The 13,714-nt window shown below is 41.3% G+C and overlaps 1 protein-coding gene across 2 annotated transcripts in view; it reads right to left on the reverse strand.

The window, feature by feature from the left end:
• Positions 1-13,714, reverse strand: part of dennd2b (DENN domain containing 2B) — a 62,544-nt gene that overhangs the window by 33,310 nt on the left and 15,520 nt on the right. For both annotated transcript variants that reach the window (XM_034680247.1, XM_034680246.1), the window contains exons 2-3: positions 9,744-9,842; positions 1,368-2,612 (exon numbers count right to left, since the gene is read on the reverse strand). In XM_034680247.1, the coding sequence (XP_034536138.1) occupies positions 1,368-2,612; positions 9,744-9,817 (1,319 nt within the window). In that variant the 5' untranslated portion in view covers positions 9,818-9,842. The remainder of the gene's footprint in view (positions 1-1,367; positions 2,613-9,743; positions 9,843-13,714) is intronic.

The following is a 13,714-nucleotide window of genomic DNA, read 5'->3' on the forward strand; positions in this document are numbered from 1 at the left end:
GCTTTAAACTCGGTCTGAAATTGCCTCGGGCCACAGGAATGTTAAACACAGAGTTCAAGGGATGAACGTTTTTAGGATTTCATTACTGTTACACATACGGACAAACTGGGGAGGCCCCACCCTCACAGAAACAAACCGAGGGGCTGAGAGGCTGGGAGATATACGTTGAAAATGAAAACAAGACTCAGCTCATATTTACCAAGCGGCAACCTCTGGTCTAAAAATATGAGTCCAGTGCGTAAGTGCTAAAAACTGCAGTTCACCGAGGATCCGCTTGAGGTTGGCTCCGGAAGTACCGGAAACCACATACACACCCATTCAAAAAAGACGATCTTTACAGCAGAAATAAACATGTTTACAGCCTGGTACAAAAGACGAGTGTAGTCTGGATAGATCATTTCTCAATCTGCACACACAGTAGGGGTGTGAATTTTTTTATAACGCAGTAATTTCAAAGATATTGAGATTACGAGTCTTCCAATGAGAGGCACAGCTGACTTGGTTGACAGGCAGGAACACTGTAGCTGTTGGCGAGGAGGCTCAAAGTCCGCCTTTTTACGTCACAATCGCCCATCAGCAGCAATATGGCTGCCGTCGACGATTGGCCTCAAAACAGCGCTTCAGAAACAGATGTCACGGATACTACGTCCATTATTAATACTGTCTATGATATTTATCCAACAGGGACGCACCATGATCGAGTGTTTGATTTCACTCTTTTCTTTTGTTGCTTTTTATATTGTCATGGTGTGAATCTAAATATCCAAATATTCCCTAATCCTAATTTTCAAACAGTCCTTTGACCAAATCAGATTTTTTTGTATGAACTTCATTATAATTTTCACTGCAAGTGCAGACAAAAAACAAGTTAGGAATCACAGTTATTTACCTTTCCAGCGAAACAACCAGACACATGAATCAGTAACTTATTAAACCAGTACATCACTAAAGCAAACAATAAAAAAAGAACAGACCATCTGATATGAAAAAACTTCTCACAAACTTACATCATACATTTCAGAGGCATTTAGCACTCAAAAGGATGCAGCAATATATTTCTCACCTGATATTTTCAACTTTTACAGCCATATGTGCTGATACCTTTCACCAAGCCATTAACAATGAACTCAGAAATTCAAAATCCATCTACCTAACTGGGTGATACTCTTTCGAATCATTGTTGTGCAATGAAGTTCTGGTTTCCTGGGTTCATCTACCATGAAATTAATTTAGAAACAGAGCTGTATTAAATAAAGATCACCAGAAAATACCTGATCTGCTTAATAAGGCCAGAGCCAATATGGAGTTGGTGTAAAGGAATGGTGCAACCAAAAATCCCAAGCTCGAAGAGGTACATTGTGACTCACCTCTCCTGGATCCTCACTGGTGCGCTCCCCTCACTCTTTGTTAGTGTCGTGCTGGGTGCAGGGGTGGAGGGCAGAGGTGGGGGAGACTCAGAGGCTCTGTTTGGAGGTAGTCCATTGGCTTTCTGGTCCCGTTTGGCGTCGTACTCAAAAGTGCGTTTGGGTTTCGGTAAAGGGTTGACTGGTGTGCCAACAGTGGTCTGCTGGCTTGGGGGTTCTGGGCTCTCAGACCTGGCTGAGCTCATGCTAAACCTTTGCCGAAGTTTAGAAAGCTTATCAGGCACCGATAGAGTATCTGGTTCAGTGGCAATCGAGCAAATGCTGCTGCGCTTACTGGCACAAGTGCTATCCAAATCATCACCTATCACAAAAGACTTTTGTCTCGATCTGTCTGGAGCATAGCAGTTGCTCAGATAACGAGGAGGTGAAGGGCTGGGGTTCTCCTTCAAGGCTTGCTCTATCTTTTGTATCCTGTTGAGGACTGCTGAAGTCTCCTTCCGAGTAGACAGGGACCGAACAAATGTCCCAGAGGAGTCTGTCTTGCCTATTCTTTTCTGGAAGCGACCTTTGTCCGAAACTCCTTCCTCCTCTTCTGTCTCAGTGTAGGAACACTCAGAGAAAGCCGTGCTCATCCTGCGAACCCCCTTAAAGTCAAACGTTTTCTCGCTACAGGGGGAAGAGAGCAGGCTGGGGCAGCCCTCGCTGCCCCCAACACGCTCTCCTCCTCTTTTATCCAAACACAAGCTCATCCTAGGCAGAGCCACCCTCCTGCACTCCCATTCTGAGATCTTCTTGCGGATTGTGGTGGGGGGAACACCTGCTACCGAGCGGGTGAGAGAGAGGGTGCGTTTGTGGCTTTGGTTGGAGGAAGGTCCCAGTGAGAGAGTGCTCCAACTCAGGGGCCGACCATTCAGTCCATCTCCTGGGGAGAGATCTCCTTGCCGTTCCTTCTGACTATCCTGACAGGACTTGGTTTGAGCTGGGGGCTTATAGATGGAGAGCCTGTTGTCCAGGCAGCTGATGCTCTTTGACTTGGTGAGACGGCCTTGGAAGTCGGTGTCACCTGTGAGGGATGCACCGCTGCACAGGCTAGAGGTTTTGCTGCTCCAGCCAGTACGTGCCAGGAACCGCCCGTCAGTCCTGAGGTACCTACTCTGCTTCCCAGAGTTCTCACTGTCGCTTAGGGGAGCCTGCTGGCTCTGCCCCTGACTGGCAGAGAGGATCGGACCCGGGGATGTAGCCTGGGACCTGAAACAAGAAAGTTGAGAAAAAAATATTTAAATACATCATTAAAGAAAGACATATTTAAGTCTAGGGAATTGCCAGTACAGAGTGGCAACCTTTGGGTTCTAACAATGAAGCTAATAGAGACATGCCGAAAGCTGCAGTTCCCCTAATTACCACTTAAGGATGGCTCCAAAAGCAAGACAAACTCATATAAACCCCATATTCAAACACCCAATAGCAAATTAAACATGATTACAACCTGGTGCAAAAAAACTCTGCATAGCTGCAACTGAGTGGGATGTTTGACCTAATGATTCAAATCACATCAATGATAATAGTTATGCATGATTAGAGGCATGGGCACTATGAGTAGCAGTATGCTAGCATTCCTCTAGGTGCCACCCAAGTTAATCCAGTCACTGAACTTAATCTCTCAGAAGTATATTTTTTTGTGTTATTGGAGAATTTTTCTGAAAGTTTTGAAACATAACATTTTTTGACATGCTAACACTTATTTGTGTGTATCTTCATCCATGCTTACCCTACCTAGCATGAGCTTAAGCTTGTTCAATGTCTCTACACTTTTTTTGTAATGACAAATCTTTTTTGTTGTTGTTATGGTCTGTGCATAGTAGTCAGCATTGTAGTTGAATTTTCCCTGCATAGGGAAAGACGACAGGCTGTAGACGTGAGGACACTGATTGGTCTGAGTTAACCGGTCATTTGGTGCTGCTGCTGCTGCTTGCTCTGCAACCTGACGTGAGCGAGTAAACAGCAGGTTTGTTTCTTTACATGGGCCCTTAGCATCCAAACAACTTAATTCAGGTACTACTACCAATCAAATATCTGTCCGTGGGAAACGCTGTGGTTATGGTTACCTGTCAGATGAGTCAGCTTATGAGTAAGCCTTAGGCATAGACTTTACAGCTGTGATTACGCAGCTTTTGCATAAGAATTCCGGTACTCACAGAGTAATCTTCTAATCCAAAAATGGTCACCTCTGGCTCCGGGGTACAAGAGAGTTTGAGTCATGCTGTCAAACTTCAGGCTTCAAAAAGTCAGTCTGCTCACAAATGGTTGACATCATGGTGTGTTCACTTTCTTTTAAGTAGTTTACTTTCCACATTAACATCAAGAAGTAAAACTGCTGAAGCTTTCACAAGATAATGCTCTAATCTCGTTGGCGGCTCAGCAATAGAAACTGATGACTGTATGTTTAAAAGAGCTACACCTGATAGAAGAACCAAACAGCAATTTGATTGCATCCTGGCAATCATGAAATGGGAAATCAGTAAGCAGACCTCATTAGTAGTGAAGTGAAGTTTCTGTTTAAAAGTCTAAAAGTAATGTCATTGATGTGGATGGATTCTGAATGGTAGACAGTGTTTCTATTGTGCATCATACCACAACATTTATCCCAATTATATTGTTTAACAGATATTCTTCAACCAAAAGAGGCAAAGCTATAAAGTGCCAATAAATCCAGTCATCCCTGCTGCATGAACACTGAGCTGATGTGGAACAGATGTGAGAAAACTGTAAAGAATCAGCTGAAGATTCTGAATTCATTTCCGAGATCAAAGACAGAATGAAAACCTGATCCACCTATTCAGAATAACCACAGGAAAATATTCCATCTTTGGCAGCCTGAGATTAAAATGAAAGCCAAAGGAAATAAAGACTACATTAAAATGCCACTGTGGATATTTCCACACGATCATAATAACTCAAGGAGACTCACTGAGGACCTCACACAGAAAGAAAAATGCCAGAGAAGATTTATTACAGCGGTCTTACCTGTAAAAGCCTGACACTGCTCCTCTCTGGTCCTCAAGTCTTCTCTGAACCCTGAAGATAAATAATATATGTTCTACAGTAGTCCCACGCTCACTGCTGACTGTACCATCACACCAAAACTATCTCACGGTGCTCACGTCCTTTAAGACTTCCAGACTTTTCCCTGACACCTTACTACTCATCGTCCACGGGGAACTATGTCATGACTTGGAGGCTGGCGAAGTATTGCGAAAGTGAGGCATTGGGAGATCTGATGTCACAGTCATGGATAGAATAACAAGCGTTATGGGAGGAGGAAGCTGAGGGCTGTGGACTATGATCCAACAGTGCAGGTTAGGACACATCTCCTCTCACACCTCTCTGCCCTTCCCTGGTTTCACTCCTTCTGCTCCAGGGTGGGGTGACTTTTATAACAGCTAGGAACCTGCAAGCTGCACTGGATGATGGATGCTTCTTATCTTACTACCACTGAAGAGATATGAGAATTTAACAGACAGCTCATGTCTAGAGATTTTTTGCTGCTGGTTGGACATATTTCTGAGGGATACTGAAGAGATTGGAGGCGCACAAGGCTTTTGAGACTGATTTATCTGACTTTTGTAGCTCTTAGCATGATCTCACCCAGCTCATTGAACAAATCACTGAGAATAATGATAAGATTCTTTTGAAGCAGTGTCTCAGAACTTATCATGTTAACTGTGGGTGGGCCTGCATGCATTTACTTTCATCGTTTTGTGTCGAAATAAAAGTGAAAATGAGTCATTAGTGATACAGTTAGTTACGTATTGTTGAGTTATGGAACAATCTGTGGACATTACAATCAAACTAAAATAATGAACAAATGATAACATATATAAACATTTTAAGCTTTTATAATCCTCTTTTTAGAAGAGCCCGTCAACAAAAAGACATTTTATCACTATAATGTAGGTGTATGCAATTTTTAAAATGAATAATGCAGTATTTGTTTGCAGTATCTAAGTGTGTTTTACTGTTCTGTCATTCATTAAATGTTCACATACAAGCCTTCACTTACTGGTGCACACAGAAATAGTTATAGCTGTTGATGAATGCATAAATTATATCAGCTCACAACTACTATTCAAGCTGCTGTTGGTAGGAATGGTGTAAAAAACATTACTTTTTTTTGCTGGGTTTGGAGAAAAGGTCATAATGCCCATCTGTACTCACCAGTAAGTGAAGTCATTTGAGACTATTGTTAAGTATCTGCGTTTTCCAATGCCTTTGTATCAAGCAATATTATTATTCCCTTCGTTCCCGTTATGACGGACCAATCATAGCTAATCTCCAATCCTCTGTCCTGATTGGTTAAGGGGCAGCCCCTACTACGTCCTCCGATTGGTTATGAGTCCGGCACTATTATGACTGCACAAGCCGAGGAAATCTGGTTGGGAGGGATAGTGTTGACATTCAAAGTCCCTCTCTCTGAACAGATGTTTACTCTGTGCCTACCAACAGCAGCTTTAAGTTTATTAAGCTGATTTATATTATAATAACATACTGCTTGTTATAGATATCATGTACTAAGCATTACTTCAATTTCATCTGAATCGCCTAACAAGTAAGCAGCAACCCTTGATGTTAAAATATGAAGCCAATGTGGAAATTCTAAAAAACTGCAGTTCCTAGTGTGACCACTTGAGGCTGACTCCAAAAGCCAAGCACTCCCTGTAAGGCCCCATATTAAAATCCCCATTTAGACAGCAGAAACAAACATGAACAGCCCATGTCTGTATTCAACACACTGTGCAGGGGTGAATCATTTTAGAACTCATTCGTTTGACGATATTAAGATTAATAGTTTTGCATAGTTAGAGGTGTGGCTGACTGTGTTAACTGAAAGGCAGACATATTGTTGCCTCATGTAACATTGACTCTAAAGTCAGATTGAGTCAGCATTGTCCCACTTCAGATACTTGTGAGTGATGTCACTGACACTGCGTCCATGTTTAACAAAGTCTGATAAAAACTAAAGGGTTTTGGGTCTTCATTAAACCTCTTTTGATTTACAGTGGCTACCTAACATGCAGCTTCTGTTACCATACTGTTACATCTTCCTTAAGCTATGAGGAAATAGACCTGAAACCTCACTCAGATCACTAATGCTCATTTACACTAACTTAAACTTCGCAGCTTACCTCCAATCTCAGGTAATGTGTTTATAATTAGTCAAATAGGTAAAATGAAGAAAATACTTTGTGAGCACAGCACACTCTGATATTCATCTGCAGCCGACCACATGACATGTTGCAGCGGTCCAGCGGGGAACAATTAGACCTCCTCTGGCAGAGTAAAATGTTTCTGGATCCTGAATCCTACCTATACTTCTGCCAACAAGCCTGGTTAATGCAGGAAGCCAGAGAGGGAGCAGCGTCTCTGAGGGCTAATATCAGTAAGAATGTTTTTGTAGCAACAAGACCAAAACACACAGTAGAGCGATTGCGAAGCCAACTTCACTGTAGTTTATTGAATTAATCACAACAGTTTCCATTTTTGTCTTTTGGTTTGGTGGTCCTTTAAGGGATCATATTTAGTTTAATTTAACAATTAGAACATGGAAGGGATGCAGGGCTTTCTGTACGCTTGATGATATTCCAACTATGTATTAATTAAATAAAAGTTAAGAAGATGATACTAAAGAAGAGAGACATATTGGCTTCATGATGTGCTTTGATTATTTATTCAGGCTATCTACAGGTATCTATAGTTTCATCACATATTGTATGAGTTGTACATACTGTGGTTTTTTTAGACTGAGTTGCTCATTTGACTGCTGTGACACCAAACAGAAACATGTAGACTGATGATTGTATTTGGATTTCTTCATATGAAAGTCTGGAACTACATAGAAGGAAAAAACCTTTGGGTACTTCATATCTTTGTTTGCGCTTCTCTAATCTGCTGTGTTTGGTCCATATATCATATTAACACATTAGCTGTGTTCAAAATTCAGGGCCTACATCCTTGGAAAGGTGCACTTGAAGTCTAACTGCGTCACAGCGGCGCAACGAAGACTGTCACATTTTGATGGCTCCTTCCATTGCAGCCGACAAATGCGTCCTTCTTTTCCAGGACCGCAAAGGATGCATCCAGCAATTATTTCAGCTTCAATTCAAACAAGATGGTGGACTCTCAAGCAGCTGAGTAATAGAGTAATAGTTTAATATTACTATTTGGTTTCAAGTCAATATAAGCACGAAAGATCCCTAAAATTATTTTGATGTTGGTTAAGTTACATGATGCCAGCTATGTTAGAGAGTTAGCTACCTATAGCTAGGCAATATGGGTCATCACTATGTGATGCAAGTGCAAGGGTGGGAACAGGAAATCCTCTGTAGACCAGACTGTCTCATTTAAGTTCAGTCAGAGCAGTTCATGCAGACCAGGAAGGATGGATCCTCTGTAGGCAGGCTACTTTGAAGGAGCCTACCCCTGAATTAGGTACAGCTATTGTACTTAAATTTGATCTGTTTACAAATTAGCAGATTAAATCAACTAAAAAAAACTAAAATATCAGCCCCCATGCTGAATATAATGTCCTCAGTTATCTATGAATGTCTCTTATACTATACAAATAATATGCTACCTGTCTTATGAGGACCTTTGGATGACATAGAAAGAGAAAAATGTACAGGATTTCTGTCCATTTAGCAGTTTTAGGGGGTTCTAGGGCTCTCAGCGATTCTCATAAAAACACACTCCAGTTAGACAGCTTCAACTGGTGTGGCCACACATACAGTACTGTACAAGGAGCTGCATGCCACTCACAACCCGGACTCTGGCTCTCACTCAGGCGTTCAGGGCACGCTCACCACAAGCCACTTCCTGTTTCTGACCATGAGGGCGGGAGCTCACTGCTAACACAAACAGCACTTCTGCTATCATAGTTCTACATGCTTGAACTTAATTACCAGTCAGCATTTTCATGTATACATTCATATATTCATACAAAAACTCTAATCTCATACATGGTTTATTTATTTGCTTACCTATCAGTAAATAGGATAAATTCATGAATGTGCTTTTCTGGATTATAAACCATCTCTTTTAATGCCTCGTCAGCATGTTTGTGTTTGTGATGTTTGCCACAACACCTCTCTGGATTGCTTTGTGGTTGCTTTTAATCTTTAAAGGCGCAGCATGCTTTCTTTGAGTACAACAGTTAACTGGGAGAGTCCTGTAAGTGCTGCATTTTCATTTATTCTCTCACAGAAGATCACAAAACATTCTCAGTATTGTTCCTCTGCTATGTTGCTCTACCCTGCCGTGTCTGTGCCTCTGAAGGCTGCACAGTTCATTGATTCACTTCATGGCTTCAGGAGTGCACTGTGCAGCATTATTCAGCTGTGAAAATCTAGATCTGCAAAGCATGTCAGCCTCACAAGCTTTACAGTGATCTCAAATCATCATGGGCAATGTGAGCACATGAGGACAGGAATTTACCAGAAAATTAAGTTATGTACATCATAATTTAATGATTAGGATTGACATTTGGGTGGTTTGCCACTTCCAGTACGTCTAATATACACCACAAGTAATTACAGAGAGCAGCTGCCAAATGTTGCTGTAAGTTTTGTGGTGAAAGGAAAGTGTCCTGTGTGTTTTTAGCACCACTTCCTCCTCAGCACAGAAACAAGATTGGGATAGAAAAGAAATAATGTCACTGATGCAGCAGCGTTACGAAATCAAATGGAATTAGCATTTCAACAACAGCAGATTTATTTACAGTCATCTTGGTCAAAAATCAGCCTCAAGAGCGTCACAAGGTGTGAACACAGACTACACTTCACAGCTCTGACGTACAACGATCATGTGTAACCTCTACATGAAAGATAAGACAAAATCTTTTCTCACCAGTCGTCCTGTCCCTGGGAAGAGTCTGTGGTTGAAGAAAGTGCTTATTAAAAGTGGTCAAGACTATGAGCCGTAAAAACGAACACTCTGGATATCACCTATCATTCCCAAAGTTTGTTATCCTCTCTCAGCGGGACACTGTCAGCTCTCAACATGCTTCCACAAGCTTCAGCTCACTACTCACAGCTCAGAGCTGGATGGGGCCCTTATCTTGAATACCGGATCCTGTTTGCAAAATCTTTGGATGTCTTTTCATGACTGACAATCAATGATGGTTCTTTCCATGAGTGGAGAAAAAAAGAAAAACTACAGGCTGTCCATTGATAGAGGGATGCTGCTTAAAATGATCGAACTGATCAGTTGTCTCTTTTTTAAGTCTAAAACAACAAAGCATTTAGTCAATAGATGCTCTGAAACTATGCTGTGTGACTGAAAGTGCACATTAACCAGCTCACTCTTCCTGTCCCAGAAGTCACTGACCTGTCGGGGACGTCCCGTGGAGCTTTACCCCCTCCTGCACGAGGCACAGCCTTCGCACTCTTGTTGGCTGTCATGTTGGTCTGCGAACCGCTCACTCACCTGACGGACAAACACAAAGATATAAAACATTAACAAGAACTGCAGACCACACTTTACAATGAGCAAAAATACGTCAGTATAAAATAAACAAGGTCTGTCAGTAAGTGAACCTTACTTTCTGACTCCATGCTTTCCACAACATGAAATTAAATTAGACTTAGATTGAATCCTAACTTGTCAAGAAGATGTACTCTGATCCAGCTTCACGTTAAAAACCTGACAGTCAGGAGGACCACAGACAAAGGTAAGTGTGATCAGTTAAACTCATGTTCTTAGACTTGGCTTTGCAGTTCAGCTCACCGCCTTTATGTTGGTCTGACACTACTTAACTGTTGCATCAAAACACAGGTTCCAACAATAACAACAAGAATGTAATGAAAGGGTTATGAGCAATAAGTATAAAGTGGACTGTAGAAAACATGGACGTAGTCTCAGTGAAGTCACATACTGTGGTTACATTACCCATGGGCTTTAAGCCTTGTAGAAAACCGTTACGACATACCCACCTGTCAATCACATCAGCCACACCCCTAATTATGGAAATATGTGCACAACTCTTAGCCAGAATATAATCAAACCGGGTGAGTTAGAATCAGAATCAGAATCAGCTTTATTGGGCAGGTATGCTTGAACACACAAGGAATTTGTCTTGATAGACTGTGCTATGCCATAAGAATAAGGCATACATAAAAATATAAATATATAATAATAACAACATCAACTACAAACACAAAAGAACAACAAGAACAACAAACAGGCATGAAGTATGATAATAGTGCAGTGGTGAGTAGTGCAGATGTAGTTTTACATTTAAAAAAGTATATGTAAGTGAGTTAAATAATAAAAAATATACATTGTAAATTTACATGTTTGTTTAGAGAGTATTGATCCATGTTTATTTCACAGCGACAGGTATGACATTGTTATGGTTTAGTGTTCATCAGAGTGACAGCCTGGGGGAAGAAACTGTTCTTATGGCGGGTGGTTTTGGCGCACAGTGATCTGTAGCGCCTGCTGGAGGGGAGGAGTTCGAAAAATAAGAAATGTTTGCACCAAATATGAGCTATTGAGAACAAATTGTTTTTTTGTACAAGTTTACTTCTGCCGAGTTGCCCTCGTGTATGAAATGCGCTTTACAAATAAAGCTGCCTTGCCTTGCCTTGTACAAGTGGTCATTTTAAGCTCTATCAAGGCGTGCTTGGATTTGGAGTTGGCCTCAAGTGGACACCGGAGGAACTGCAGTCTTTTGCACTCACGTCTTAGCTTCATTTTTCACCAAATCAACAACTCTGAAGTAGATATAAGTCTGACTTGACATGGTTTACTAATCTCAACCTTAATTTGACTCTACACTCATGGTTACAAGAGAAGAATAGAATGACTCTTCTTTAACTTACTAACTTTTATAAAACAAGCTCATAAAACATTGTTTTAATTACCCCACTTCACAGCAGGTTCCGTGTTGAATTTTCAGCATACACACTGCAGAAGAATTAACCAACTCAGAGCAAGTGTAAGTGTATCTAACACAGCATGTAGACAATGTTATGCCAGAGACATTGGCACAGATATTCCCTCATTTTGAAAATGTCTACTTTCACATCAAACAGCCGAACATCATCACTGCCAAAAACCAGCTCAGCTCACAGAATATAAACAAGGTCATGATGTTGATCTGGATCATAGCCACTGAGTACATTTGAAAATAAAGCCAACCTGAGCCTGTTGATGGTTTGATGTTGCACAAACTGGGAAAGTGAAGGCTTTATAACTGGTTACTTTGATGTGTCAGAGTTTCAGGTTTTGCAGGTATTGTTCAGTTACCGTCTGTTTGTTTTCATTGATGTAATTGAGGTCACAAAATGATCATTGTGTTTCTGGCATACTTTAGCCCAACAAGATCTTTTGAGAGGCTTTTTTTCAGTTGGCATAGATACTTTAACGGATGATTAACTGCCAGGGAGGACTTTTATAAAGTGTAAAGGCAACGCTGAATAAAAGAAACCGGTAATGTCTCTTTGAAAAGTATTTCCTGGTGATAAATTAGACTGACAGACAACAATAATATAAACAACATATTCAATAAGGATCCCTACATCATTTATTGTGACCACATTCAGACGGTGGTAATTGATATTTTCAAAATAAACATATCGGTGCTCCCTGGTGGACAAAAAATGTGATGAAGACATTGTTATTAAATCACATCCAATGCACTTTTGTTATTTCTGTTAAATTAAATCCTTTCACTTTTTTGGAGCTACTATCCAGCTCACCACTATCACCTCTCCCTCTCTCTTCATCTCCCTCTATTCATCTTTCCCACCCCAACTTGGTCAAGGCAGATGGCTGTCTAACACGAGTCTGGTTCTGCTCGAGGTTTCTGCCTAAGCCTTTTTGATAAAGCTTATAGAGATGGCTCAAGTTTGGATCAGCTCTTAGTAATGGTGCTATAGGCTTAGACCGCCGGGGTAACTGACACACTGGGATCCTGTCTTCCCCTCCCTCTCATCTGTCTGCCTATCATTTACTTTAAGTCTCCCTGTCCCATTAAAGTAACTAACCATAGACCTTTCTGGGGTCCCTGAGCTCCCTTGTCTTGGAGGTTCCTCTGAGTCATTGCGTAGACGGCCTGCTGCTGTGGACATGCCAGACTCCAGCTGCTGTCATACTCCAGCTGCTACAACTACTACTATCCGTCTCACCTCTATCATCTCTCTCTTTCCATCTCCCTCTATTTCTCTTTCCAACCCCAACTCAGTCTCAGCAGATGTGTGTCTAACATGAGTCTGGTCCTGCTGGAGGTTTCTGCCTGTTAAAGGAAGTTTGTCCTTGCCACTGTAGCTTGCTAAATGCTGCAAAGTGCTCTGCTCATGGTGGATTAAGATGAGATCAGACCGAGTCCTGTCTGTAAGATGGGACTGGATCTTATCCTGTCTTGATGTTGGGTCTTTGTTAATAATAGAACATAGAGTACGGTCTAGACCTGCTCTATTTGTAAAGAGTCTTCAGATAACATTTGTTGTGATTTGGCGCTACATAAATAAAGATTGATTCATTGATTGTTCTCGCTACACGGATATATCCCGGTATTTACAAGTAGACTGCAGTTTACAATCACTACCCTTTCCAAAACCAGCCAACAGTGGTGGAAACATTTTCCAAAATTCCTCAAAATTTCATCTTTAGGGCCAGTGTTTGGTCCTTTACAGGCTTCTGTAGAAACATGGAGGACTTACTCAGCAACAATTCTTCTATTTAAGGTGATATTTGTGTGATATTTAAAAAATGGTCTGTCAATACTTTAACAAACCAGACTTTAAATCTTTCATGTGAGTGTTATTACTTATAGTAAGGCCAGAAATACTTGACAATGGAAAAGCTCCGACAGCAGGAAAACGGTTAAGACATCTTTATGATGAACATTTCCTGAGCTTAATCTCTGATCACGCCAGCCGTTAGTTAAACTCTCCTTTCACTTTAAACTGAGGGTCATTGGCCTCTTAAATCTCTTTGTAAATTGCAGCAAGGACCCTTTAAAGAGGGCTCTAAGTGATTGTTCTGGTGCATAAGGAGGTCAAATGCAGATCTCAGGACATCAGAGGTGGAGGATGGGAGGGTGCTGGCTGCTTGGCTTGTTTACAGGAAGTTGTTGTATGAAGAAGCCTGCCAACCAGTAGTGGAGTTGAGTCCTATAGAGACAGATGAGGAGCGAGAGGGAGCATTCCTGCTGTCAGCTATTTCCTGTGACTAAAAGGACCGATTAGCATCATTATTTTCATCACTTAGAGATGACGCTGTGATCCAGAATATCTGAATAGATGCAAGGAGTGTCAAGACTTCCATTAACCAGTGTCCAGAGTTTGTAAGTT

This window comes from Notolabrus celidotus, chromosome 3 (assembly GCF_009762535.1).
Source record: "Notolabrus celidotus isolate fNotCel1 chromosome 3, fNotCel1.pri, whole genome shotgun sequence".
Lineage (NCBI taxonomy): Eukaryota > Metazoa > Chordata > Actinopteri > Labriformes > Labridae > Notolabrus > Notolabrus celidotus.